Source organism: Psammomys obesus, unplaced genomic scaffold (assembly GCF_907164565.1).
Source record: "Psammomys obesus unplaced genomic scaffold, mPsaObe1.curated_primary_1811, whole genome shotgun sequence".
Taxonomy (NCBI): Eukaryota; Metazoa; Chordata; class Mammalia; order Rodentia; family Muridae; genus Psammomys; species Psammomys obesus.
Genome location: NW_026594152.1, coordinates 1,748,993 through 1,775,710, shown reverse-complemented (window position 1 = coordinate 1,775,710; position 26,718 = coordinate 1,748,993). Strand labels below are relative to the sequence as shown.

General features: G+C 53.3%; 1 protein-coding gene across 4 annotated transcripts in view; it reads left to right on the top strand.

Annotated features, from left to right (window-relative positions):
- The first annotated feature begins 4,008 nt into the window (after positions 1–4,008).
- Positions 4,009–26,718, top strand: part of Nol4l (nucleolar protein 4 like) — a 37,533-nt gene continuing 14,823 nt past the window's right edge. For 2 of the 4 annotated variants that reach the window (XR_008721392.1, XM_055617984.1), the window contains exons 1-2: positions 5,186–5,247; positions 12,978–13,119. Coding sequence is in view for 3 of the 4 variants with exons in the window: in XM_055617984.1 (XP_055473959.1) it covers positions 13,011–13,119 (109 nt within the window). In the remaining variant the exon portion in view is untranslated. Of the gene's footprint in view, positions 4,086–5,137; positions 5,248–12,977; positions 13,120–26,718 lie in introns of those variants that run through there. The other 2 variants (XM_055617986.1, XM_055617985.1) reach the window with 2 other exon arrangements.

Below are 26,718 nucleotides of genomic sequence, written 5' to 3'. Positions count from 1 at the left end.
TAGCCAGCACAGAGACTTATGGCCAACTGTTTGGCAGAGTGCATGGAAGCTTAAGAAAGAAGTGGAAAATAGTAAGATCTGTAGAGGACAGGAGCTCCACAAGGAGAGCAACAGAACCAAAAAAATTGAGCACAGGGGTATTTCCTGAGACTCATACTCCAACCAAGTACCATGCATGGAGATAACCTAGAACCCCTGCACAGATGTAGCCCATAGCAGTTCAGTGTCCAAGTGGGTTCCATAGTAATGGGAACAGTGACTGCTTCTGACATGAACTGATTGGCCTGCTCTTTAATTACCTCCCGCTGAGGAGGGAGCAGCCTTACCAGGCCACAGAAGATGACAATGCAGCCACTCCTGATGAGATCTGATAGACTAGGATCAGAAGGAAGGAGAGAAGGACCTCCCCTAACAGCGGACTTGGGGAAGGGCATGTGTAGAGAAGGGGGAGGGAAGGTGGAATTGGGAGGGGAGGAAGGAGGGGTTTATGGGGGGATACAAAGTGAATAAAGTATAATTAATAAAAATTTAAAAAAAATGGGGTACAAAAAAAGTAGCACAGTTCATTTATCTGCTGAATTCTTTATTATTATTTTTAAAAACAACTAAAAAATATATTTATTTGGGGGCATGAATACCATGGTACTTGTGTGTGAAAGTTGAGGACAACTTGTTAGTTTGTTCTTTCCTTTACCATGTGGATTCAGGGGATTGAACTCAGGTCGTCAAGCTCGAGAACAAACATGCTTATCCACTTGCTGGCACATACACACACTCACATGAACGAACACAGGCTGTTTTATGGAGTGTCAGTCTGGCCTTGAACTCACCATGTAGGCAGTAATGACCTTGAACTCTTGATCTTCCTGCTTCCACATTCTGAGTGCGGATTAGACACATGTCCAGTTTATACAGTGCTAGAGATTGAATTTCTGCACGCTAGACAAGTACTCTACCAACTGAGCTACATTCCCAGCCCTTGGGTTTCCAATTTCAAAGTAGAAAGCTTTCTGTCATATACCGGGTTTAACATACTATCTTACAATCCACTTTGTAGTTGAGGAAACAAGGCAGGCCTACAGAGGCTGAAGCATGGTGCCCTTGTTTGTGTGGTAACAGCTTGAATCGGTCCCACTGAGCCAATTCCTTCCTCTTGGTTTATTGTGAGGTACTTGGGATGGGAACCCTGTCTCATACTTGCTGACCTGGTGTCTTTGGAGGTCTGTGCTCCAGCCTTGGCTGGACTTCTATTTTGTTTGTCCTCCTGCTGCCCCTTCTGTTTCCTTTAAATTCTATGTGTCCTGGTCTGGAAACTTACCTGGGCTTGCATCACCTCAGCAGGCCAAATGAAATCCGTGTCTCTCAGCTGTGTACAGGCCCAGCAGAGTTGGCCCTGTGTACCCTTCACGCTTGTCTCCCACCCTCCCCACACCCCACTTGGCTGTAAACTCATCACCATTGTGCGCCTGTATTCCAGTTGCTGCATCTGCCTGGAGGGCCGTCCCTCAGTCTTCACCAAGTTGTCAGCCTTTGCAGCCTGCAGTCAGGGAGCGTGCTGCCCCATTCCTTGAGGGTGCCTGACCTTTCCCCTAGCTCATCTCCCAGCTTCACTCTGTCCTCATTCTCTGCTTCTACCCCAGGGTCTGACCAGAATCTACATGTTGCATTTAGCTGTTATTTTTCCTTATTCTCATCATTTACAACAGTTTAATTAGTGCTGATTGGTTTTGTTTGTTGTTTTTACTTTGGCTTCTGGGATGCATCTTGACATGCAGACCAGCATGCTGGGCCCAAGCGTGTAATGGTGCTCCTTTCCTGCTTCCTGTCACTGACATTATGGGCAGGCGCCCCACACCCCACTGGTGGCTGTTTTTTTGTTTTTGCATAGTCTGGAACTATTTGTCTGTGGAGACCCCTCTTTCAGGATTTCTTGTCTGAGTGTCCTCTCACTGTCAGATTCAATCATTTTGGGGGGAGGGACTTGGCTGGAGGAATAAGCAACATAGACCCTTTTTTTCCTGCCACCTTCAGAAGTCATGCACAATCGTGTCAAGTAACCACCCTTTTGGGGCAGCTGATTTGATGCTTGGCTGAGAGGTGAATGCTCCATTGCTCTAGTGGGCAGGTACTCCTTACCTTCTGTCATTAAGAAGTAATTTGTGGTGACAAATGGCTTTTCAAATGCTTTCAGATGCTTGAACAGTGTCCATTCTGGTTAGATTAAGTTCTTGCTTCTCCTCATGTCCCCTGGCCTGGCCTCTGCTTTGAGAGCATGGTTTTAAAAGGCTGCTTGCAGGTGCTCCATAGAGCACACACCTCTACCATCTACTTCCAGGAGTGTCCACTGCTGAGCCTGAAGGTGACACAAAGGCCAGCTTCCCCGCCCCCTTGGTTTGGAACTCTTCCCACATTGGAAGCTGGGAGAAATCTTAGTCAAAAAAACTGGGCCATCTAATTTCTTGTGGAGACCCAGACTGTGGCTACTTTATGGCCAGAGGGACTTGACAAGAGGGACAAGGACACTGAAAACCACCAGCACAAGGTTCCTTGAGGAGAGGCAGCCTTTGTGGGGACAAAGCTTGGGAGGATCCTGGCAATCAGACATGCTGCCCAGCCAGCCAAGGTTAGTCTAGCAGGCCCCTCTGAGTCTGTGGGCGTGGGGCTGGCAGCCCTGCCCTCCTGAGCTACATTGTTCTATTAGTCTGAGAAGAGGTGGGTTATCTGCGTTCAATTCCACCTTTGAACTTCAGCTGCCTTTGGCTTTATATTTCAAGCCCAGATGTCCACCACTGCTGTGAAAATAGTGACTCAGGCTAGGCGAGGTCAAAGGTCTCAAGAAATGTGTTGGAAAGAGGCAGGAAATCCTGAGCCCAAGTCATTCAGAGCAAGGAAGGACAGCTCCCATATTGGAAATTCCCACATTGCCCTAGAAGGACTGAAGACAGTTGTGATCCGTGGGAGGATAGCCACGACCCTAGACTCGCACACCCCAAAGAATGAGAAGTAAAGGTCTAACAGAGAAAACAGGAAGAGGGAACTGGCGAATTGATTTGAAAACACATTTAATTTCAGGAGTAAAATGCACTAATGAGTAACACGCCTAAACCCCCATTTTTAAGCGTGAGTTTCATATTGACATATTGACATTTTTAGCATGTGCTGAATGAAGTATGTGCACTGTTAATTTGAAGTGTTGTAAATTTTTCTAATCCGTGAACACGGAGCTCCAAACCTGTGACTGTAATTACAGATCAAACCTGTAGAGGGAGTCTTGTCTGTCATAGATTGTTCACAATGCAAAGCTTTCAGAGGAAGAAAGAAAAGGGCTTTTTAAAGAAAAGTTGGAGGGTTAAAGGCAGTCTGTTCCAAAATTGCAAACAATCGCAGTAGCTGTTTCGTTTGCTCTCCTCTGCTGGCTCCACTGTGAATGAGTTGTAGCGTAAAGGAATCTGTAGAAATTGCCCTTCCTCCTAAAGGAACCAGGAGGTGGGCTCGTTATTGGGTTTCTTTTGGGGGGCGGGGCATCTCCCCACAGAATTCCACGAGCGTCTCTCTCTCTCCGTATTAAAGCACAAGCGTTATTCGAGGCCCATGTGTTCCAACCCGGGCTTTGGACTTGGTGGTGGGGAGTTCGGGGGGGGGGGGGGGGGGGGCGTCTGCCCCTAACCCATTTTCCTCAGTCGAGGTTTTAAGTCTGCTTTTTGGAGACTAGCTTGTTAGGTTTCAGCGAGTCTGAGGTTGCCAGGAGGTTCAGGGTACCCCTCTGGTCACCTCGCGCCTCCCCATTCTATCTCCTGAAGCCCAGGCGGAAGGTCTGTTTGTCCTGAGGAGGACCGCACCTTGAGTCGGGCGTGCGTCTTCCTTTTCCTGCGGAGTCCCTGCAGACTGTGCGCGCCCAGGTCTGGGCAGCATTCTTGGTATTATGCCTATGACTTTACAACTGTAGCCAGCGCGCCGTAAGGAGCCAGCACCGTGTGGTCTGCTGGAGCACAATGACCCGCGGAGTGGGGCGGGGGCCTTCAGAGGGAGCCGGGAGCGAGCGGGCGGCGGGCGCTCCGGGTCGCCGGAATGTTTGGGTCGAACAGGTGAGCAGCGCAGCCTGGACACAGGAGCTGGCGGCTGGGCGAAGAGGAGGGGTGCTGGGGCGGGTGCAAACTAAGTGGTGGGAAAGAGACAAAGGAAGAGGCGAGGTGGTGCAGAACAGAGAAGAGGCGAGGGGAGGGAGGAGGCGGCCCGTGGGTAGGGTGCCGCGGGGCTCAAGCTTGAACTTGATCGAGAAAAGGGGGCCCCGAGCTGTGGGCGGGGGCCCGACCGAGAATCGGCCACGTGCCTGGCTTTTCCTTGTCAGGGCTCCACTAGGACCTCCTAGGGCTGAGTCCTCCAGTCCCGCAGCCCTGCCGGACGAGCACATGCATCGCGGGATTGAGAGACGCGTAGGGTCGAGGGCTGTCTGGAGGCCCCGTGGCACCAAGAGTTCCCGAGGATGCCTGCCTTAGTCACTTTCTTTGGGCCAAGTCTCCCCTCCTGGCCTGAACGCAGACAGCTTGCAGGGTACGCCCCACCCCACCCCAGGACTTGAGGTCCGCAGCCTCTGGGAGCCGGGGGCGAGCCCAGCTCCCTTTGCCTCCTTTCCCGGGCTGCGCGCCCCCAGGGATCTTCCTCCAAGCTCTTCTCCCTTAAGAGAGCTTTACCCAGGAGCGCACAGCGGCGCGTCCAGAGCGCTCTAGTCCCCATACCTGGCCCAGCACCCCCCTTCCTCCTCTTCTCCCCCACTCTCCTTTCTCCTCTCCCCTCTCCCGGGGTGCCTCCTTTTCCTCTCTTCCCCCTCCCCCCCATGCCCACTCCTCCCTCTCTCCCTCCCCTCCACCGCCTCCTGCTGCTGCTCCTCCTACTCCCCCTGAGTGCGTCCTCCTGCGCTCCCCTCCCCCCGGCCCCCGCCCCGTGCCGGGTCCCGCCCCCTCCCCCGCCTCCCCGTGCCCGGTGTCCCCCCTCCCCCTTCCTCCCGGGCCGCGGCGCCACCGCCACTGCCACCGCCGCCGCCCGCCTGGGCCCTCCCCCTGGCCACCCCCGCCCCCGGGCCGGGCAGTGACGCGCCGCGGCGGTGCCAGCCCCTCTCCCCGGGCGGCCGCGGCGGTGGCAGCAGCAGCAGTAGCAGCAGCAGCAGCTGGAGCGGTGGGGCTGTCACCGCCTCCCGCCCGGTTCACTCCCAGAGCTAGATCGCCGGTCTGCACCTCGCCGCCCGCCCAGGTACGGAGTCCTTGGGGACCCCGCGACCGGGCGGGTCCCGAGCCCTCGGCCGCCGCCCCCTCCTCCTGTCCTGCCGCTGGCCGTTGAGCTGCGGTTAGAGGAGCTGGGGGGTTCCGAGGAGGGGGACTCACGGGGAGCTTCCTGAGCCGGACGAGCTTCTGGCCCTGGGTGGAGTGGGCTGGGGTTAGGGGCGGGCGAGTGTACGGGAGAACGGGTGAGGGCGGAGGCTGCGCTCCGGGGCCTGCGGGGCGCCGGAGAGGTGCGCCTGGCTTCAAGTGCCCGGGGCTGCCGGGCGCACCCCACTCCGGGCTGTGCGCGCCGCCGGTCCTGGGGGGCGGTGATTGTGTGCGCCGCGGCGCGGTATTGTGCCGCGGCCACGCCGTTTGCAGCGGGCTCCGCACCGCGTCTCCGTCTCCGGGAGGTAGACGTTCGCTGACGGCGGGGCGGGGGCCAGGCTCCGGTGGCCACTGCCTCCGGGAGAAAGGAAGTGGACTGTGTTTGGGGATGTGAGGACGGGAAGCGTAGAGTGGCAGGGAGGGGCTCCTTGCCACGGCGCGGGGAGTTGAGACGCGGTTTCCACAGTTGAGCCCACTTTGGCAGGCTCCTGTCGCTCCACTAAGGGACCGACAGCCCCTCTCGTGTACACCCTCGGAGAAGAAGCATGGGTGTCGGGGACCCCTGGTGAAGGGACCCGCCGCGCGGGGGCCTGCGGGGAACGTGCGCAAGGGTTAAGGTGGATTTACACCTCCGCCCTCCTGCTGCTCGACGCTCTTCACCTAGGGCTCCTGGGCAGGATACACAGGCAGGCGGGGGTGGGGTGGGGGCGGACGGGTAGTAGGGGAGAGTGTAATTCACCTTCTTATTCCAGCCTCTTGGGCTCAGAAGTGACCCTACTCTGACTCGGAGCTGCCTTTGCGGGGAGTCCGGCCGCCTCTTCTAGGCCGTTCTTCCTGGGGGAAGTTCTCATTAAGCCTCGCTAATTAGCATTATTCCCGGAGAAAGGTTAAGGTTAGACCGTCCTTTTCCTTATCGAGAGCCCCTTCCCTGCCAGTCCCTTCACCCTCCCCTTTCCCTCGGAGCACAAAAGCACAAAAAGAAAGTGTGAAGAGGCGCAGATCAATGGAGAAGCCACAAACCCATTAATTCAAATGGAACCCTTTCCCCCTCTAAAACATTGATTTTTCTTTCTGTCTGCTCTGAGGGGAGATGAATAACCTCCTGATTTCACCTGAAATGGTGTTTGGACTCTGTGATTTCCCCCTCTTTCTGAGGATTGTGGCCTGAAATAGATTCTCCCTTGAGATAAAGCCCTACTTATCCCAGAATCAGCTGGAAACCCCCTCCCCCACTGCACACACCAGTGTCAGGGCCTGGGGAGAGTGTTGGTGCTCTCTTTACTCCTGTGTGCAGAGAGCCTGTGATGGTGGAGCCAGGTCCCTTGACCCCTGAAACATGCCTGCTTCTGAGCTGTGGGTTGGTGTGGGGGAAAGAGCCCATTGATGGCACAGGCCCCAGTGGGTAGCTTAACCCCAGGTTGTAAATTACCCTTTCATTGGAAAGCCATTTGAGCCCAAATGTGTCTTTGAATGCAATCCAGGCTCCTCTGCTGGGCTGTCCTATAGACAAGTCTCAAGGCAGCACCTCCTTGTGCTCTCTCTGTCTCAATTCAGCACCTTCCTGCTAGCCAGTGGCAAACAGCACCCCAGCCTACCTCCCTGCTGAGAAGGCTAACTTTGAGGAACTTCTTCCCCAGGGCCTCAGCCACCCTGGGGCAGTGGGGAGCTGGTCTACCCCTGAATTGCTCAAGAACTTTTTAGTCTACCCTGAGTCCTTTTCTTGGAAGGATAGTCCTGGAGATCGTTAGCTGGGAGTGATTTCCCTCTGGCCATCCTTTTGGCTGGAAGAACACTGCTTGGCCAAGAAACTCAGATCCTCATTGATGGCAGGGGCTGGGGGTATCAGAGTCTCATAGTGAGGAATGCTGGGAAAACAGTCAGTTCCCTTTGCTTAGGAACAAAAGCCCATACACTAGTGGGAAGATATGGAAATGCTCCCTCCAGCATCCAGGCGTTCACTGTGGCAGGGACAGTAGAGCATGCACATGGGTATGTGAACAGGGTTCTGACAGGCAGTGTGAGAGTATGCTATGCGCATGAGTGTGTGGGGAAGGGGGAGGGAGAGAGTACTCCCAAGTGTACTAGGTGATTGGCTGGATGGAAGCCTTCTCATCCCCTCCCACCCCCAGAAGAAGAGTGTATTTGTATGGTTAGTAAGCAGAGGAGGACTGCTAGTAAGACGTTGTGGAATTGTGTGGGCGGTGTCTCTGGTGGCCAGGTGGGTAGTCATGAGTACAGCATTAAACAACAGCCTTTGAGGCCCCAAGTGCCCAGGACTAACTCAGATCACCTTCCTATTCTTTCATGCAACACCATCACAAAAGGGGCATGAACCTTTGCTTGCTTTGGATCCTGGGAGTTTTCAGTCTCCATTAATAAGTGCCTGATGAGCTGAAGTAGTTAAGTTGGGGTCAAATGTGGTTCAGCACTTTCTTGGCATACACTGAGTGCTGAGTGCTGTGCATAATGCTCGCCCCAAGCAGCTCAAGGGCTGAGCAGGCCCTGACCTGGCTGGGCTCACAGGTGACCCAGAAGGCAGTGACCAACGCTGGACTGAGAAGCCACCTCCCACATCCTAGCACAAATGTTAGGTTGAGAGCTAGGGCTGGAGCAACTGCCCACACTGGTGTTCTTCCCAGCTGCCCAAAAACCTTGGGGCAGTGCAGAGTTACTCCCCCCCCCCCCCCCCACTGGCTGGGAGTTTCTGTTTCCTGCCTGGCCTGGGAGCATCCTTGTACATCCCCACCCCCACCATGGCCTGAAACCCACACCCAGGGCTCCAGATCAGACCTTCTGGCCTTCACTGGCACTGAATTCTCTGTAAATCCTCCTCCCTTTCTTTCTCAAGTGAGTGGTAGAGATAGAGTTACAGCTCCGAGGAAAGGCCTGGAAAATATTGTAGGAGGCACGCCCCAGAATTCCGGAGTCCTGTAAGATGCAAATGGCTCAGCTTCAGAGGCACCAGGAACCCAGTTCCAGAGAAGTTGACCCCAGTTGTAAAATAATCAGGTTACTGATAGCACCTGCCCATAGTTACAGCCATGGATACAGGCCTGCTTCCACTTTCCTCAGTATGTCTCCCGAATTCCCCTCCTCTGGGCTGCATAGTGATTGGTGCTGCAGCGGCCTGTGGAGGAGGAAAGACCAGGGCTAGCTGGGTGGGGAGAAACGGAACTGGCTCCTGAATTCTGGACTGAAGATAGGAGGCTCAAGGGTTTGGTCAGCGTCTGTCTGCCCAGAGTGAAGACTCCCAGGTTGGGGGTGTGTCTTAAAGGCTGACTGGGTTCTACCCACCCTGCCCAGCCACGACAAGAATTGCCCTTTTAGGAAGGCTAGTTGGCCCTACTATGATCATAGCATGGTCTTATGGAACTTTATTGCTAGGTGGTCAAGGCCACAGGTTCAGGATGTAAAGGGCAGAGGCTAGGGGGACATAGCCTCAGCTACCTAGTCAGTCACACAGAATCTCAGGAGAGGGAGTTCAGAGCATAATTTGCACACTTCCGTTTTCAAACGACTATCCCATTGAAGTTCCTTAACAGAGAGGGGAAAAATTAGTGGCCCAAATTCTCCTGAGATTTAAGAAGGGAGCAAGAAGAAGTGACCTACTTGTGACCTCTTGGGGGAGCAGGGGAGTGCCTGGGGTCTTAGACAGGCCTCAGACTCCACCATGCCTGACCTGGGTTGGCTGCCTCCCTTTCTTCCTCCCTCCCTCGCACAGGTCCCTCTGCACTTGGGTGATGCTTCTGAACCGTGTGCTCTGGTAATTGCCTGTGTAATTAGCCCACCTTGCCAGCCTCAGCTCAGGGGATGGTAGAGTTTAGTTTGCTCGTCTGTAGTGGCTGGCCTTGCCCCATGGACACCCAGGCTCTGCGGGCAACAGGGCTTGCAGAAGACTCTCTGTAGGTCAGCCCTGCATGTGTGGACGTTGAAAGTAGTTAAGTCAGTCTGGCTACCTTCACAGCTACAATTTACTTATGTTTGTTTTTTGAAAAGTTGAAGTTTAATAGGCTTCATTTCTCACTTAAAAAAAAAAAGTGCCACATAGCAATCTATGTGTCTGCGTTTTCAGAATTCCCAGAACCACCTTTCAGAAAAACAGTTAGGGTGGCAGAAACCTGGGGTCTATGAACAAATTCTGGGCAGAGAAGCACTGATGTTCAGTAGCTGTGCAAGGGTCCCAGAGCCCTTTCCCATACCTGTAAGTGGGCCAGAAGCTTTAGCTGATTTCTCTCCCTAGATAAAAGTCCAAAGGAAGGGGCCTCCTTAGCTCTGGGCAACTCACCGCAAAATAGATATTCAATAATGTGCATCGCTGCAAGCACATGTGCGTGTGTGTGTGTGTGCGCAGGCCCTGAAGCGGCCTGTGGGTATGATCTTGAGGCACTTTGTCATTAAGGACTCAGGTACTTTTGATCAAAGGGTAGAAAGTGTAATTTCATGGCTCTGGGTGCAGACTGTCTGGATTCAAATCCCAGCTCTGCCCTGGTTCTGGCACCCTGGGCAGTTGGGGTAAGCCTTTGTGAGGAGCATGTGTGACTGGCCCTGGAGAGAGGCCTGCCCTGTGGGGCCTTCTGGGACCATTGTGAAGAAATCTTAAGAAACCCTTGTCCTGGTGCATGCAGGTGTTGGATGCTTCTTCTTTCCAGGTAATTTCAATGTCATTGTGAAATGTAGTCCATCTATTGAGCAGGGTGAGGTAGAGGCAGTTTTCCAGAACAGTTCATCGGTCTAAGCCAAGCAGCCCTAGGCTGTTTGGGGGATGGCTAGCAGCTGTTCCTAAGGGAAGCAATGCAGCTTCTAGCCCGCCATCCAGGTTCCTGGTTTTCAAGAACCTCACAGTGGGACTAGAGCCCCTAATTGTCAGATTAATGTAGCATCCTCATTAAACACAACATCCTGCCAGAGAGTTTCATCGATTCAACAAGTCTTGCTACCCTTGTGGGGAATTCAGAGAATAGGCAACCTGGTCCTTATTCTAGGAAGGCCCCAGAGCCTTCTGGGATGAGACAGGATAGAGCTCCACAGTACTTTTGTGCTGATATTTGATGGCACAGACAGATGGGCAGGTTATTTAAGAAGGGGAACTGTGGCTGGGTGGCACACATCTTTAATCCCAGCACTCAGAAGGTAGAGGCAGGAGGATCTCCGAGTTGAAGACCAGCCTGGTCTACAGAATGAGTTCCAGGACAGCCAGGGTTACACAGAAAAACACTGTCTTGAAATGCCAAAAAAGAGGAAGAGGAGGAGAAGGAGGAAGAACTGTGGAGCATGGGCAACAACTGATGTGAAGCCACCTCTGCTTCATGGGTGGGGAGTAGAGGAGACCAGGAGCAGGTCTGCTTCACAGCTGGCTTCCCCTCCATGAGCCAGACACTTGGCCCAGGGAATACTTGAGTGAGTGAGTGAGTGAGTGAGTGAGTGAGTGAGTGAGTGAGTGAGTGAATGAATGAATGAATGTGCAGCACTCTGGAGGCTGAAACAGGAGGATTGTAAACTGGAGGCCAGCCTAGGCTACATAGATAGGTCCTGTTTCCATTCCTTTTCTTTTCTTTCTTTCTTTTCCCTCTTTTACCTTTTTCTCGTTTTTTTTTTGTTTGTTTGTTTTGTTTTGTTTTTGTTTTTGTTTTTGTTTTTGTTTTGGGAGACAAGGTTTTTCTGTATAGCCTGGGACTCTTACCTGTAGAACAGGCTGGCCTTAAACTCAGAGATCTTCCTGACTGTCTCCTGAGTGCTGAGATTAAAGGCATGTACAGTGCTTTCTGTTTTGTTTTGTTTTAAGATTTGTTTATTATACATCATTCTGCCTGCACACCAGATCTTACTATAGATGGTATGAGCTATGTGGTTGCTAGGAATTGAACTCAAGACTTTTGGAAGAGAAGCGAGTGCCCTTAACCTCTGAGCCATCGCTCTAGCCCCAAGTATCTCCTGTTTTAAAATAAAATAAAAAATAAAAAAAAAATAAAAACTCCTAGGAAACAGTCACTTAATTCGTGCATTCCCACAGTGCCGTGAATTCTCCTGCTTCTGCCTGTGCTAGGGGCCCAGGCTGAAACCCTGGGTCTGTCTTCCAGAACCCAACCAGGGGGCCAGTGGGGACATGGAGCCATGTGTCCTTGCTCTGTACCTCCAAGAACCCTTCCCTGCTTTACCCTTTGTGCAGAGAGAACCTGTTAGGCATGCATGTCCCTGCAGATGTGAGCACACATGCTGTCATGAGGGCAGGCTGAAGGAGGTGAGCTTTTATATGCAGTAGGCAGTACACAGGAGAGTGTGTGTGTGAGCAGGGCTTGTCTGGGAGAGCACACTGGGGTCCGTCCTCAGGGTTCCCAGGGTGTGCATGCAGACCTGCAGTGTTGTGGCTCAGCATCTGTCCTCTGGACTTCAGCACAGAGGGTCCACACTGCTGCATAGAAGCTGTGAATTCCAGGAAACTGCCCGCCAGCAGGCATGGTTGGGGGAGGGAGGGAGGGAGGGAGACTCAACCTCCGGTTCCCTAGCACTTGAAGCAGATGTGTCTGCCCCAGGGACAGAAGAAGAAAGTTCAAACCAAAGTGTGTTTGCTCACCATAAAAGAGATGTCTGTGAGAGGACCCGTAGGGCAGCTCTGAGGGTGCTCTGCCGTGGGCCCACAGAGGCTATTGTATGTTGCTAGAGGTGGGGCACAAGGTCAGGACTCCCGCCTGTGGCACTGCTGGGCCGGCTTCCCTGTCTGTTACAGCTGGAGCCCCAACACAGTTGCTTGCTGCTCTTGAAAGGGGCTGGGTCAAAGGGAGGTGGGGTTCCTTCTTGGTGGAAGGCTGGATTAAAGAGTCCCGTCCCCCCCCCCCCCCTGGCGGGGGGGGGTGTTTCTAGATGACTGGCCAAGGGCACACTGAAGCTAGCAGTTAGGGGAGAGGAGCAGGCTTGGTCCTCTTCTGCAGGCTCTCCTATGTTTGGGAGGCCTTGGCACCCTCTCTCCCTGTTCCTTCTTGATGTGATCAGAACCCCAGCCCTCCCCACCCCCTTCCTTTTCCACACTTCTGGGTCTGGCCTGCTCAACTCTGGAAGCCGCCCAAGAGCATATCTTTGAAGCACAGCAAAGGTTAGGAAGGAGGAAGACAGAAATGTCCTCTGGGCTGGGGGAGTGGGAGAAAGGAATTCCATGTATGCTCCACGGGAGTTGGCAGCGGGCCTGGTGGGGGCTGCTGCCTTCACCTCCTCGGTGCCCATGCTCAGCGTGTCCCACCACCCAGTACAGGCATTGTGCAGAGTGAGCCCTCTTCCTCAGGCTCCAGGGAGGGGGGGGGATGGTGACTCTTGTTTACAACACTCACTTCAACCTTGGCTCACAAGGGTAAGTAAAAGCCAGGCCTTGCTATCTGCCCCACAGGATGTGAGACCTCTTAATTGTCTTCAATTACAGACAGTACGGGCCCTCAGCCCTGGCTTCCCAGGAACCAGAGCCCAAGCCACTTCATGAGGTCAGGGAGACTGCCATCCAGCCCTCACTGTAAGGTCTTAAGGGTTCCCTATGCCCTCTGGGGACCCTTCCTAGTCTACCCAAAAGGCCACCCAGGCCTAGTGTGTGCCTGCTTCTGTTGAAAACTTGCCTTCTCTGTGTCTGCTCAGGATGAAACTTCAGTGAGTAGTGAAGATTTTGATATGAATGACTCCACATGGATGTCAGCTGACCCCCACCTGGCCTCCAGCCTGAGTCCCAGCCAGGAGGAAAGGATGCGGAGCCCGCAGAACCTCCATAGCCAAGAGGATGGTGAGTGCCCCTTAGCAGCTGGCAGTGAGGGCCCTCATTGTCCTGTGGGTGACCTGCATGTGTTCTGGGTGGTGGGACCCAAGGTGACACTTGGGATGCCCCTGTTGCACTTGAAAGCTGGTGCTGTCAGCGCCTCTGCAGGCCCCACTGCCCCAGAGGGAGCATGCTGCTCTCAAATGCAGTGCCCCCAGACTAGCCAAGGGGGTGACCTCATGTCTGTCTGTTCCTGTCTGTGCTCATGGGCTCGTTGGATGGAGACTTCAGCATTACCATGGTTCAGGTCTGGGAAGATCAAGAATGTGTGTGACCCAGAGCTGTGTTCTTACGACCCCAGGCAGTTGGTAGCTGACCGGGATGGACTGGGCTTCTATGTCTGGATTATTTTGGGGGGTTAGAGTCAGGCTCAGAAGTCAGATGGCAGAAGTCCATACCAGAGTTCCACCGTAGAGCCTGGGAATGGGCTCTGGGCCCTGTGTCGATTTGGCTTGACCAGGTTGGGAGTGTGGAATAGTGCTGCTAGGCAGAGCTCCCTGGTAGGGCTCTTGCTTCCAGGAAGGAGGTGACTAGGAGTAAAGGATGAGCCCAAAGCTGGAACTGGGCTCAGAGCAGAGAACTGGGGTGTAGGAGCTGGTAATTAGGAAAGGTCAAAGGTCAGGGCTTGGAATGTGGGAGGGTGGTGCAGGGTTGAAAAGGGGTGTAATGGTATAATGTTAACTCTGCAGAAAAAAAACGGGTGAGCCTTAAAGAGTAAATAAGGGGTAGGAGCCTTGTGGTTTGGGTCAAAGTTCATCTCCATGGCAGAACCCACACGCTGGCCTGAGTCCGGCTTTGTTTGGGAGGAGTCTAGCATGCAGGCAGCTGGAAGTGTCTGGGCCTGGAGCTGGGGAGCCTGGGGGGGGCTATGTGAGGAGTGGGGTGCGAGGCTGGCTGCTGGAAAAGAAAAGGCTTTTTGTGCCTGATGCCCCATGAGGTCAGCAGGACCCCCTTGCGCTGTGAACCTCCAGACTACTATTGCCTCCAGGCATTCCCATGGTGGTGGGGCTAGATGGGGGCCACCACATGGGGGCTCTGGGGCTAAGGACAACCCAGCAGCTGACCTCCAGCCTCGTAGAGCTGACTGGGAGCCACACCCAACAGCCTAGTAAGAGCTGCGTTAGCAGTGCTTAGCAAGCACCTTTGGCTATGCCTTCCCAAGAAAGAGCTAGAACAACTTTTTTTTTTTTTTTAAGCCCTGAGTAGTAAGGCTGTCTTGTGCTGTTGTTCCTTACTGTGCTCTTTGAAATCATGGACGCTGCCCGACATTGGCCTCTCATTGGACTCTCCTCAAGAGAGTCAGCAAACCAAGTGGAGTTTCCTAGAGGGGATGTAATGTCTTGGTATCCCTTGCTGTGATCTAGAACTCGGTGATGATGCAGGACAGATAAAGAAGCAGAGACTGCTGGGGTTAGCTGTCCACCTGCTGCAGGGAAGAGTCACACATATCTCAGGCCCTCCCTGGCCATGGGCACTGGACGTATCACAGGCAGGCTGGCCTGCAGATAGGACTAGTATTTATGAGGGCAAACAGGGAGGATGGTGTTGACCATGATCTACCAATTTAATTACTGAACCAGCAGCTAGATCTGGAGGCTGATGTGTTAGCTCCAGTACAGAGTGTATATATGGTCTCTGATGTCTCTCATGTCTTTAGGGCCTGCTAATGACCAAGGAGTCTATTCAAAGGATTTCTCACAAGGTTTTGGTTGGTCATAAACACTGCCTGAAGTTCTGGCACAGCCCTCCAGCTGTGTCTCAGAATGTGTGGACAGTACAGATGTGGGCTGACATCTGGCCCCCATGAGTAAGCCCTGGTGAGACCGTGTCTCTTACTGTTGTTCTTGGAGGGTTAGGGGTGGGAACAAACCCAGCAGGTGGCTTTGGTAATGTACTCTACACCCAGACATAATTTTGCTTCTGTGTCTATCCCAGAATCCCCCTGTAACCCAGCCTGACTCAGAATCCTCGAGCACACTGGGTGAACAGGCACCTCAGTGTCCCCCTTCCTCCCCTAGTTCTGTAAGGTGCTCTGTTATTAGTGCTGGCCTCTGCTCTGCCCTGTGTTCCTCCCGCTGCATGCCTGGCCCATTACAGGGGCCTGCTGAATGTTTGTGGCCCAAATGAAAAGGAGAGCTGACATTTATAGAGACTGCCCTCGAGCATGGCAGCCAGGAAAACAGAGGCCCCCTCCTTGTTAGGGACAAGTTGATTTCTTTGTTCCTGAGGCAGCACCCCTGTCTGCCAGGACTAGAGGGCTCTTCCTAGCACATCCACCCATCGGCGGCCCTCGCTACAACCCAGAGTGATGGCAGGAAGCCAGGCAGTTTGTACAGGTTAGACCTCTGGGGATTAGTCGGTTACAGCCCTTCTTTAAATTATTTTTCTGTTTGTTTTTGAGACAGGGTCTTGCTGTATGGCCTGGACTGGCCTTAACCTAGTGTCAGTCCCCTCCCCTCAGCCCTGCGCTACCACTCCTGGCTTCTCTCTTTAAATTTTAACAAAGGGAGGCTGGGTCTTGGTAGGGCAGGTCCTGAGGGGAAAGCACACCAGCTTTCACCACTAGACCTGTGTCTATCTCACAGGTCTCCTGTCCTGTTCCAGCCCCCCTCCCCAGCCCTCTTTCTCCAGGCTTTCTTATGGTAGTTTCCCCACCCCCTTTGCAGAGGTCCTGTTCCTGGGTCCCTGTAGCCCTTGGTGGTGGCAACAAGCATCATTCCACAGGGCTCTCTCAGTTGGGGCCATCGCTGCCAGTGTGAGGACTTCCTATGCTCTCTCACAGGGGAGAGAGTTGAGGGTAGAGGAAGTCTGGTCATCACCAGGTGAGGCATCCTCCTTCTCCACTTTGGCAGGCATTTTGTATGAGGTGTGAAAAAAGTAACACAGGCTTCCCCCTGCCTCCTACCCATGCATTGCCCAAGATCTGCTCTTGGCTTTGAGGTTTGTTTTGGGTCTATCAAGGCTCTGTGTGTGCTGAAAGCTTGGAAAAGCCTCTTGCCTAGGAGTTGCCAAAGACACCTGAAACCGTGCAGAGCCTTTGAGGTCTGGTATTGCCGTGGAGCTGCAAAAGCCCATCATCCTATTGTGACCCGTCTGTGGGCTTCTTTGTTTAATGCCTGTGTACCCGCCTCATACTGTTAGCACCGCAGGGACCATAGCACAGGACCCAGCACAAGGCAGTGTTGGGGAAGCATTGGAGATGCTTGTGAATGGAGATGTGAGTGTGCATGGACACCCGGGGTGGGGGTAGCCAGCAGGACTCCTGCAGGGCAGTGCTGCAGAGCCAGGGTCTCAACCCTGTCTGCGGCTCCTTCCTTTCACTCTCCTGTCAGGATTCTACTAGGCCTCTCACTGTGCCCCTTCCTGAATGGAAAATTTGAGGCCTGGCCTCCAGAAGGGATGCATGGGGGCAGGGAACGGACATTACTCATCCCCACCTCCACCAGCAGACAGGAAGCTCCAGCCAGGGGACAGTGGAGGGTCCTGCTTCCGCCAGCCCTTCTGCAGCACAGGCTGTCGGGGGTTGCCTGGCAGGAATTACGCAGAGCACTAAAGCCTTTCAGGGTTAACTTGTGCCCTTCTCAGATGAGGCCCCCTGGGGACCTGCTGGACATGGGTGCTTCCCTCAGTAAACTTGGGACTCCTACTTCCTGCAGGCCAGTGCCGCCTCCTGGTGCCTGTCATTGTGCTGGGCAGAGTCAAAGGGAGGTTTTCAGCAGTCTGATCAAGTGACTCACAAGATTGTCAGCCTCTCCCATGTCTCCAAAGAATCTTGGCTTTGGCTGGAGAGCATCAGGCACAGGAAAGTGGGGACCCTGCTGGGCTGCCGCCTTTCTGAGGGTGGCAGCTATGGCTTTTCAAATAGATGTTGGTGTTCCCCTTGCTACCCTAGTTTGTGCATTGCAAAGAATTTGGAGCAGGAGCAAAAGAAGAAAAGAAATGCTGCCAGTATCGAGGGGCTTCCCTCAGGCATCTCTGGCCGCTTGTGGTTCACTCTTTTGGTGGGAGGATTGTGCTGTGCTACTCTTCTCCTTATAGAATGGCTCACCTCTTTCCTGTCACTGATTGGTTTTGTTGTAGTAAGGTTGTCCAGTATGCCCAGTGACCCAAGCCCACTGTGGCCCCAGCCCCCAGCCTTTTGCACTATTTGACATGGAAATAGTTTGTCTAGGGCACAGGAAGCAGGCGGCTAGAGTCATTTGTCCTATGCTTTGTCCCAGCCCCTGCCATGTGTAGATGCTCACTGAATAACTATTGTGGTAGGAGCAACGGAAGGGCTCCTAGAGGAGGCACCAGGCAGCAGCCTGTCTGAGGAAGCAGAGTGGGCCTGGGATCTCAGGGTCCCAAATGCCTAGGAGCTTCCTGTGATCCCAAGCTGTAGCCAAGAAAGGCAAGTGAGGGAGACTGCAGCCAGACTTTGGCTGCAGAGGCTTTAGGGCCACCTCTGTAGGCCCAAGGACTCCGCTGGACCTGGCTTCCTACAAGTCTGCCTTGGTTGCTCTTCCACAAGTCTGTTCTAAGCAGGTTGCTGCTCCTGTCCCAGCCTCAGCAACTATCTGTGGTGTGGCTGAATGGCTGTGATCACTAATCGAGGAGTGTCCTTAAAAGCTCTGTCAGAAGACCAAGGTTTCAGCCCTCTGGTTACCCAGGGGTGCCAGCTCAGCAGCTGAGCAGCCCTTAGAAGCAGGTGGGGCCTAGTGACCCTGGCTCAAACCTAATAGTGGTGCAGCCCTCCTCTCCCAGCCAGATCCATCTGTTAGGGTGCTGCCCTCCCAGCTTCTCCCATCCCCACTTCTCTCCATCCCTGGTCCCTGGGAAGGTATGGGGAAGAGGGACTGACGCACTGGCTCTCCTGTCTGATACAGGTCCAGCTCCTGCCCCCACTCCTTCCTGATGTGTGCTCATGAACAAGTTACTTCCCTCTCTAGTGCTTGGATAATATTTCTGTGCCCACCTAATTGAGCTATGGAGGACCAGATGATGTGTGGAAGGGTCACAGGCCAGTCTGGAAGTGAGGCTCTTGGCCCACTGTCACCTTTAGGCTAAAACTCTGTGATCACCATATTCACTAGGTCCAGCCCTGCTTCCTTAGCCTCCTCAACCCCCATGGGCCTCTGCCTACAGCCTTCTTCCTAAACACAGACTGCTGTCTTACCCTTCGGATCTTGGTACTATAGAAAGAGAGCCAGAGTTGATCATTGTGGTGCACTACTATAACCTCAGCACTGAGGCTGGGGCAGGAGAAGAGTGAATTGGAGGTCAGCCTAGGCTACACAGCAAATTTTAGACCAACTGTAGTTCTATAACAAAACCCAACCTTAGAACAAAAGCCAGACAAGCTGCTGGGTCAAGAAGAGCCCGATGCCAGCTGGGCCTGAGCTCTCATAGCTTGTCCCAGTCCACCCCACAGGTCCAGGGGTTGCCTGGGACTCGAGTCTATGAAGACCCTGCTTGTTGACTACTCACAGCTGCTGTGTCTTTGCATGGTTCCAGGGACTTGGAATTTGAATGGGGGAAGTAAGGGGATGAAGAAAAGACAGATGGACAACAGACAGAAAGCTGGAATTGGGTGGTCTGAACTCTGGGATAGAGTAACCACAGCACTCTGGGACCTCAGCATGTTTATAAGAAAGAGTTGCACAAAGAGGTGGGGTTACTGCATACAGCTGAAAAAGGAGGAAGGGTTTGTGGTACACAGCTTGTTCAAGGATAGGGTTAGCTAATCTTGATAGGACCAGTCTCTGTAGGGGAGCAGTCTTCAGGCTATAAACATGCAGGAGGAGAAAGCTGTGCTGGACATTCTCTGCACATACTGGCAGTACACACGCTCACACCTGGAAGGAATGCTTTGCCACTTCCCTGAAGCTAGCCTGGAGAAGGCTTTCCAGTTTTCACATGGGTCTGAGGCTTCGGAGTGGTTGACATGGCTGTGCCTCTGTCAACAGTGTACATTCACTCGGGACTTCGCTCATTCAGGGCTTCCTCTGCCCCTGACACACAGCCTCTACCTACTGCCCCCTCCCAGGCTTGCAGGTGGCTGAGAGACAGCTCAGGGGCGATGTTGCTATCCAGGGAGAAGCGGCCAGGTGGCAGGATGCCTCCTGTGTGCTGCCACCCAGAGCACCCCTAGCCTGTGAGCACCCAGGGAGTGGCTGCATGGCTGGTAGAGAAGGGGGGATGGATGGGTGTTGGGCCTGTGCTACCTCTGCTCTTCCTTCTGCCGGGCCCACCCTTCAGTAGGCCCACTGCTGGTATGGACTTGGCCCCGACAGCTTAATCACTGTGGACGCAGTCCTCACAGTTGGACACTGCTCTGGTTGCTGTCCCATGGAGGAAGGAGTGGCACCCATTGCAGTCTCCTGGGATGGGCTAGGGTCTTTGACGTAGAGGTATCACTGTGTAGTTTAGGCAGGCCTTAAGCCTTCAATCCTTCTTGTTGCTTCCTGGCGCTAGGATTACAGGCTGGCTCCACCATGCCCAACTCTATACTGGGCTCTTTTCTGTTTACATTTTTATTAATTTCTGTGTATGGGTGTTTTGCCTGCATATATGTCTGTGCACCACATGTGTGCCTGGTGCCCATGTTGCTCAGAAGAGGGTGTCATATCCCCTGGAACTGGGGTATAGATGGCTGTGGGCCTCTGTGTGGGTGCTGGTAATAGAACCAGGTCCTTTGAAGAGCAGTCAGAACTTTCTGAGACATCTCTCCAGTCCTAGTTTTGGTTTTTTGTTTTTTTTTTTGTTATTGTTTTTAAATTCAGCAATGTTGGAGCTTGAAGCTAGGACCTTGTGTGTGGTAGACAGCATCTTGCAACCAGTGTATACCCCTACTGCCCACAGTGGGCTTTTGTTGTTGCTTGTTCCAGTTTTCCGAGACAGGTTTTTTTTTTTTCTGTGTAACAGTCGTGGCTGTCCTGGAACTCACTGTGTAGATCAGGCTGGCCTCAAACTCACAGATACCCACCTTCCACTCCCTCCCAAGTGCTGGTATTAAAGATGTGCGCCATCGCCACACCACTCACAGAGGACTTTTAGAGGCTTTTCTTTACAGGCTTTAAAGGCTTTTCATACAGGCAGGACTTTTAGAGGCTTTTCTGCCCCCACACGTGTGGGTCTTAGAATTGTCCATTACCTTGACCCTGTTTGTCTCGGGTCATGTCTTGTGAGGCTGGAAGCCAGGCCTGGGCCATTCTTTCCCTATGTAAAGCAAGAGCTGTTTGCTCCGATTTGAGGCATCAAGCCTCTGACCACAGCAATAGACTCTCTCTCTTTTCCCTACTCCAGAGTTCTAGCTCTTCTACGGATTGGCCATGGACCATATGGCAATCCTGGGTCACAGAAAGTGTCCATCAAGCTGGCTGGTCTGCAGATAGCACAGTGCTGGGCTGGGCCAGACCTGGCCTGCAAAGGCAAAACGAGATTCTGAGGGATTCCTTTATCACAGGATCGGGCAGGGCTTGGTCTTGCCCTGACCTTCTCTAGGTTACTGGAGCCCTTAGTTGCTTGGTATGGACACTAGGGCAGCACAGGTTCTGCAGCCCAAGAGGATGAGGGTTACCTACTAAGCAAGGCAGCTGGTGAGACCCTGCCCTCTCTTCCTCCCCAACCTGGAAGATTAGCCCTGGCCTTGGGGCCATCTGGCAGATTCTAGCCTTGCTACCAACAGACTTCCCTCCAGGAGTATCCAGAGCCCCTCCCCTGCTATGCTGAAGAGGGGCTGGGTAGGACCATACAGGCAGGTAGTACCCTGTCCTGAGCTTTCTGGGGGTGACTCTCCCAGGAACCAGGAAGTGGCTGGGCCACATTGTTGTCATCACCCTGACCTAAGGACTGGGATGCACCAGCCCTAGACCAGCTTCCGGGAGGACAGGAAGGGTTGCCAGGGGCCTGCCAACTCCACACACAAGCTCCCCAGCAGAGCCCTACCCAGTGAATCACTCACACATGGTAGCCTGAAGAGGCGCTGCTTCCTCTCAGCATACATGATTTGTGGGGACTGGGGAGTGCAGGCAATAGGGAACCTAGCGTAGAGCTTTGCACTTCAAACTGGTATTTATTTCTCACTACTTGTGCTTGGCCTGCAGCAAGCAGAGAAAGTGGTGGGCCTGGGAAGACAGACCAAGATTCTATACTGGGAGCATTTCCTCCAGGCGTGACTTGCCAGTGTGCACTGGGGCACTCCGGGGTGGAGCTGGGCTGAGGCATTCTTGGTGAAGCCATCTGGGCCCTGGTGCTCACTCGAGGAGACTGGCGACTACCCTGGGAGCCTCTGGACATTCACTGAGCAGTCAGTCTCCTGTGAGGGGGCATTTGTCTTCCCAGAGCCTGACACTCAGATCTGGTGCATACTTGATACCCATGCACACTAGCAAAAGTGGTTTCAGCACCTAGTCACTTTTGGAACTTCTCCAGGGGTCTGGGACCCTGGGGTCCCTGCAGCTCTGTGCTGTGAGACTTCCTTCACTAGTAGCTGCTGAGCATTCAGAAAGGGTTGGTCCAGAGGTGTGCGACACTCCTGTGTTAGTGGTCTTGGCATGAAAACAGAAACATGGTACTGATTACTTGTTAAAATGATATGTTGGGTATACTAGGTAAAGGAAACTCTAGTTTCATTTTTCGAGATAGGGTCCCGCCCTGTGATCAATCCAGGTTGGACCTGCCCTTCCTGTGTGTAGTCAAGGCAGAGTCTCCTGCCTCAGCCTCATAAGATAGTGGGGTTACAGGATTGTCCCACTGCAGTTGACTTTACAGTACATTGTTAAAATTAATGTTTTTGCCTGGCATACATGAGGCCCTGGGTTCCATTCCTAGCACTGTATGAAAAAAAACCACCAACAAACTTCAACCACACATCCACCATCCTAGTTTCAAAATGTGATCACTTGCATGATTAGAACCACACTTTGGCTCACACTGTTTATGGACAGTGCTACTCCCGAGAGCCTAGGCATTGGTGCCAAGAAGCAACCCCCACAGAAATGAAAGAACGCCAGTATGAAGTGGAGGCAGGGCTGTGGGTCTGGGCATCAGTGTTATGGGCTGTCTGTTAGGAAACATGAGTGGATCTGTGGTGTGGCTCAGTTGGTAAGTGCTTGCCTAGCATTCATAAAACCCTGGCTTCCTTCCCCAGCAAAGACTGGGCACATCTATGATCACTAGGGAGGTGAAGGCAAGAGGATCAGAAATCCAAGGTCATCCTCAGCTATATAACTAGTTTAAGGACAGCCTGGGATCTGTAAGACCCTGTCCGAAAAAAAGAAAAAGAGCAGAGCCCAGGAAGGGGGACATGGTCCCTCTGGCCCTAAGCTTTGGCCCACTGGGCTGATTAAGCACAGGGAGAGAACCAGGGAGCTCAAGAGAGACAGCTGGTGACAGCAGAGCCTGAAAACCAAGTGGAGAATATGGGCCTCATGTAGTTGGTCACATGCCCAGTGTAGCCTTATCACCTAGGACAGTTGGATCCCTTGGCCCCCATTTGACCCCTGGTCCCTCTGCCTGCCTTTGGAAAGCACAGATGGGCGCCAGGAGCTTGGTGCTCCTTGGAACTATGCATTGTGTAAACACTGCCTAGGCCGCTGGCCTTTGTCAGAGCAGGCAGGGTGAGGCAAGTTGGAGGGTCCTAGGGAGGTGTACACCTCAAACCCCGAGGGGTCAGTGTACAGCCCGCAGCTCAGCTTCCGTCCAGACCCTCAGTGACTCCTGCCTGGCATGTACAGCTCCTTGGGGGTGGGGAGGAAGATTGGGAAGGGAGGAAGAGCTGCCGACTCTAGCTCTTCACCTTCCCCCCACCCCTTTCCTGGTTCCCAGCTTTTGTGTGTGAATTATTGATGCCCCTCCTCACCCCTGGCTGGCTGCTGCTTTGACCAGAGCTTCACCAAGGGGCCCATGCTGCCTCTAGCCCTGTACCTCTGCTACATCAGGCAGCTTGCCTGTCCACAAAACATGTAGGGTCTTGTGGCCTTGCCACCTTCTCCAGCTTCAGCTGGGGGCTGGTGTGGGTTGCCCACCAGGGAAGGGTACCGCTGGCTGTGGCCCCAGAGCCCAGAGTGGTGATTGGTGGCTTGCACAGAGCTGGGCCTGTGCAGGCTGCAGGGCGCTGGCGCCCACATAAGGGTATTGTTTGCTGAGGTAAAAGGAGTTTTTGTCTCCTTCTGGAGACGGGACAGAAGGAGGAACAATTTCCCCTATTCATCACTAATTCTCCCATTTGAATAGCAGCACATCGCCCCGTTACAGTAGATGGGTATGGCAGGCCTCCCCTGCCCTAGGGCTCTTCAGGCACAGGTGGTGGGTTCTGGGTCCTCCCAGCCTGGGGAGTCACCCTTTGCCAAGCTGTGGAGGCCCATTTTTGTGGAAATGGACAGAAGGGATACATTCGTGCTGATTCCCCAAATCCTCCAGGGCACCTCTCTAGGCTGTTCCCACATTCACAGGTGGGGCAGCTGCCTCCTGCCAGTGTTGTTCTAGATTCAGGTAGGTGCATGCCCTAGGGGGCTCCTGCAAGGTGAAGACTAGGTGGGTACAAGAGGGTCACCTGAACACCCTGTGTTTCCACTTCAGCTTCAGGTCTGAGTGGGTCCTAAAGAATACCCCAGAGGAGAGGCCACAGTCTCAAAAGGGCCAGGGCACCAGGCTTTTAGTGCCGTGGGGCCAGCTGCTTATTTCATGGAGTCATAAAACACTGGAGCCCAAGAGGGCGTCAGCGGCAACTCCCTGAGCTGCAGATAAGAGGAGCCTAGGAGGTGGTTGTGCCCAAGGTCAGGCCGAAAGTGAGGCAAGCCGAAACCACTGGTCCAGCCCACCATATGTCATTCAGGCATGGGGTGTTGTGTGCCTTTTAAGTCATGTTTCTTGAGAGTGAAGGAAGATTTTACAGTGGATCAGACTCTAGATGCTGGATCCCTGTCGCCTTTTCCTGAGCCATGTGGGGTAGGAGGTGAGGCTGTGGCCCATTCCTGGGGCTGTACTAGCAGCCTCAGGATAGGTGGGAAGCATAAAGTCCAGCTCCCAGGGCCTGGCCCTCAGAGACCAAAGCAGACTCACGTGATATAAAGTGGCTTTGACAATAAGGAAGTTGTTGCTCTCATAACCAAATAGTCCAGGATTACCTTTGGTTTAAGGCATAGACAGAGTTTGCAAGTTTGTGTCAGCCTGTCTGTGGGTCTCCCCAGGATGGCCCCTGCCTAGCAGGTCTACCCCAGGTAGCAAAAGGCATCTGTGGGTTCAGCTTGGTCATGTGGCATTTTACCATTGGCTATGATGGGGCATATTGACTGGCCAGGCCTGGGGTACCTGCTTACCCTGAGGAACCCTAGAAGACTGAGGGGCCCTTGCCAGAAGAAGGGGTGTGGCTTACAGGGAAGCAGGAGTGCTCCAGGCCAATCCACTAGAGCTCTGCTGAGGTCCAGGGGCAGCTTCCCTGCAGGCTTACAGACACAATCACTGAGTAATTCCAGGAGGAGCTAAGTGTGCTGGAAAAATAGGTAAAGAGGTTAGCATGTCAGCGTGGACTGGCTGGGTAAGGGAGGGCTTCCTGACCCAGTGACCTTTTAGCAAAGCCCCAGAAGTAAAGGAATAGGAAGTGAAGAAGAACAAGCTCTGGAGAGCCAGGGATCGTGTAACAAGCAAGAGGTGACAGAGTACAAAGGTCCAGGCCACAGCTAGGTGGCAGGTTGAGCTGCAAGGGGAGGGCATGGCAGGAGGCCCTGTGGCCCAATAGGGCAGAGGGGCCATAGGCACAGTCGTGGGGCTGATGGGACAGTGTGACTGTAGGGCCAACTTCCCTGCATGAGTTTGGCAGAAGAACAGTCAGAGCTTGTGCCAGGATGAGATGCAATAGGCAGCACCTTCCCTGAGGAGGTGATGCTCAGGGCAGAGCAGGGCCTCCCTTCTCCTTGTAGTGCCCACCTCCGCCATGACACCGTTTGGGGCCCCACATGTTCATGTTGTAGGAGCTGTAGGAAGCAGGAGAGGCTGAAGGAAGGAGGACTTGGGTAAAAGAAGCCAGCTTTCACTTCTGAGCACCTGTTCCATGCCAGGGAGAGTTGATAATGCCATCAAGGCCATTTTCCTGATGCAAGAGCCATTTGAAAGAGAAGCTGAGGCAGGAGGAGCGGCGGCCTCTCTGAGATCACCTGTGTGACAGCCACCTTGTTTTTTAGCTCCTCTGCATTGTGCCAAAACTCACCAACCTCCCTAAGCTGGAAAATACTGGCGTCCTGTTAGGTGGCACTGACCAGGCTGTGTTAAAAACAGGAGCTGGCCCACAAGGTAGGGCCCCGACGCTGGGCAAGACTTTGGTGGGGACTGTAGTACATGGGCATTTGTAATTGTTTTTCTGTCCTCAGATGTGGGCTATGTCTCCTGCCCCAGGTGCAGCATGGGTGACATGAGGGCCCATTGGCTTGCTTAGAAGTTTAGGGTTTTTGTCTGGATTTTTTATTTTTATTTTTTTTTTGTGGTAAAATAACTACAAGACCTCTGGGCTATATACTTCAAAATACAGTCAGCACCATTATTTTCCAAACTTTTCATCATGCCAGACAGAAGCTGTACGTTTACTGAGCATTGGCTCATTTCCCCCTCCTCAGGCTTGGGGGAGCCGCACTTCACTTTCTGCCTCTGTGAATGCCTCTATTCTAGCCTGTGCAGTTAAGTGGAATCATTCACTATTTATCCTTTCCTGTCTGTCTTATTTCACATAGTGTAATGTCCTTAGGTTCCTCCATGTTGCAGCATATATCTAAATTCCATTAATTTTAAGGCTGAGTCTTCTATTGTATAGCTAGACCACACTTTGCCTATTCACTTTTAGGTGCTTTTAAAGGTGTGATAGTGTAGACTGGTCCCTGAGATTTTTAACTCTGGTATTTACATAGTGGTATGGGTTTCCAGTTTCTTCTATAGGTTTGCAGTCGATGGCCACGCAGTTCTCAGGCCCTGGTGTCTTGGGGGCTTCATCTATCCAACCACTTTTCTTGCCAGATGGGGGTGGCATCTGAGAACAGAGAGATGGGTACTCGCATTGCAGCCAGCACCTGTTCTCTCTAGAAAGTCAGGCAGCACGAGCCTGGACCTGCAGCTGAAGTGACAGTGCTGGCGGCTTCTCACCACAGCTGACTTGGACCTGGGTTGGGACACAGGGTTGCCCTGTGTGTCCCGGGAAGCTCCAGGACCACGGATGTGCTTCTTGCTCTAGGCAGGCAGACAAGGGAGTCCATTTCTGTCCCCATGGAGGATGTGATGCTGAAGCTGGCCTTAAGCCTTGGTACCTGTGGAGAATGAAGTTACTGCTGGCATGATGCCCAAAGAAGAAGCAGCTTTTCCCTCCAGAGGAGGCATCTAGTGCTCCTCCAGGTTAAGCAAGTGGCCCGTGGGTGATGGTGCCAGAGTAGACAGCAGAAATTAGAACAGTCAGGGTGGGTGTACTTTGTTCCCCAGACCTCAGGTGCCTGAGCCTCTCTAGTGCCCGCTTCTACCAGCTGTGTATGGGTGGTGCCTGGGACCGTGTGTGGGGGTACCTCCTTTCCAGGTACCCTGAGGCAGCAGGGCAGAGCCACGAAAGCC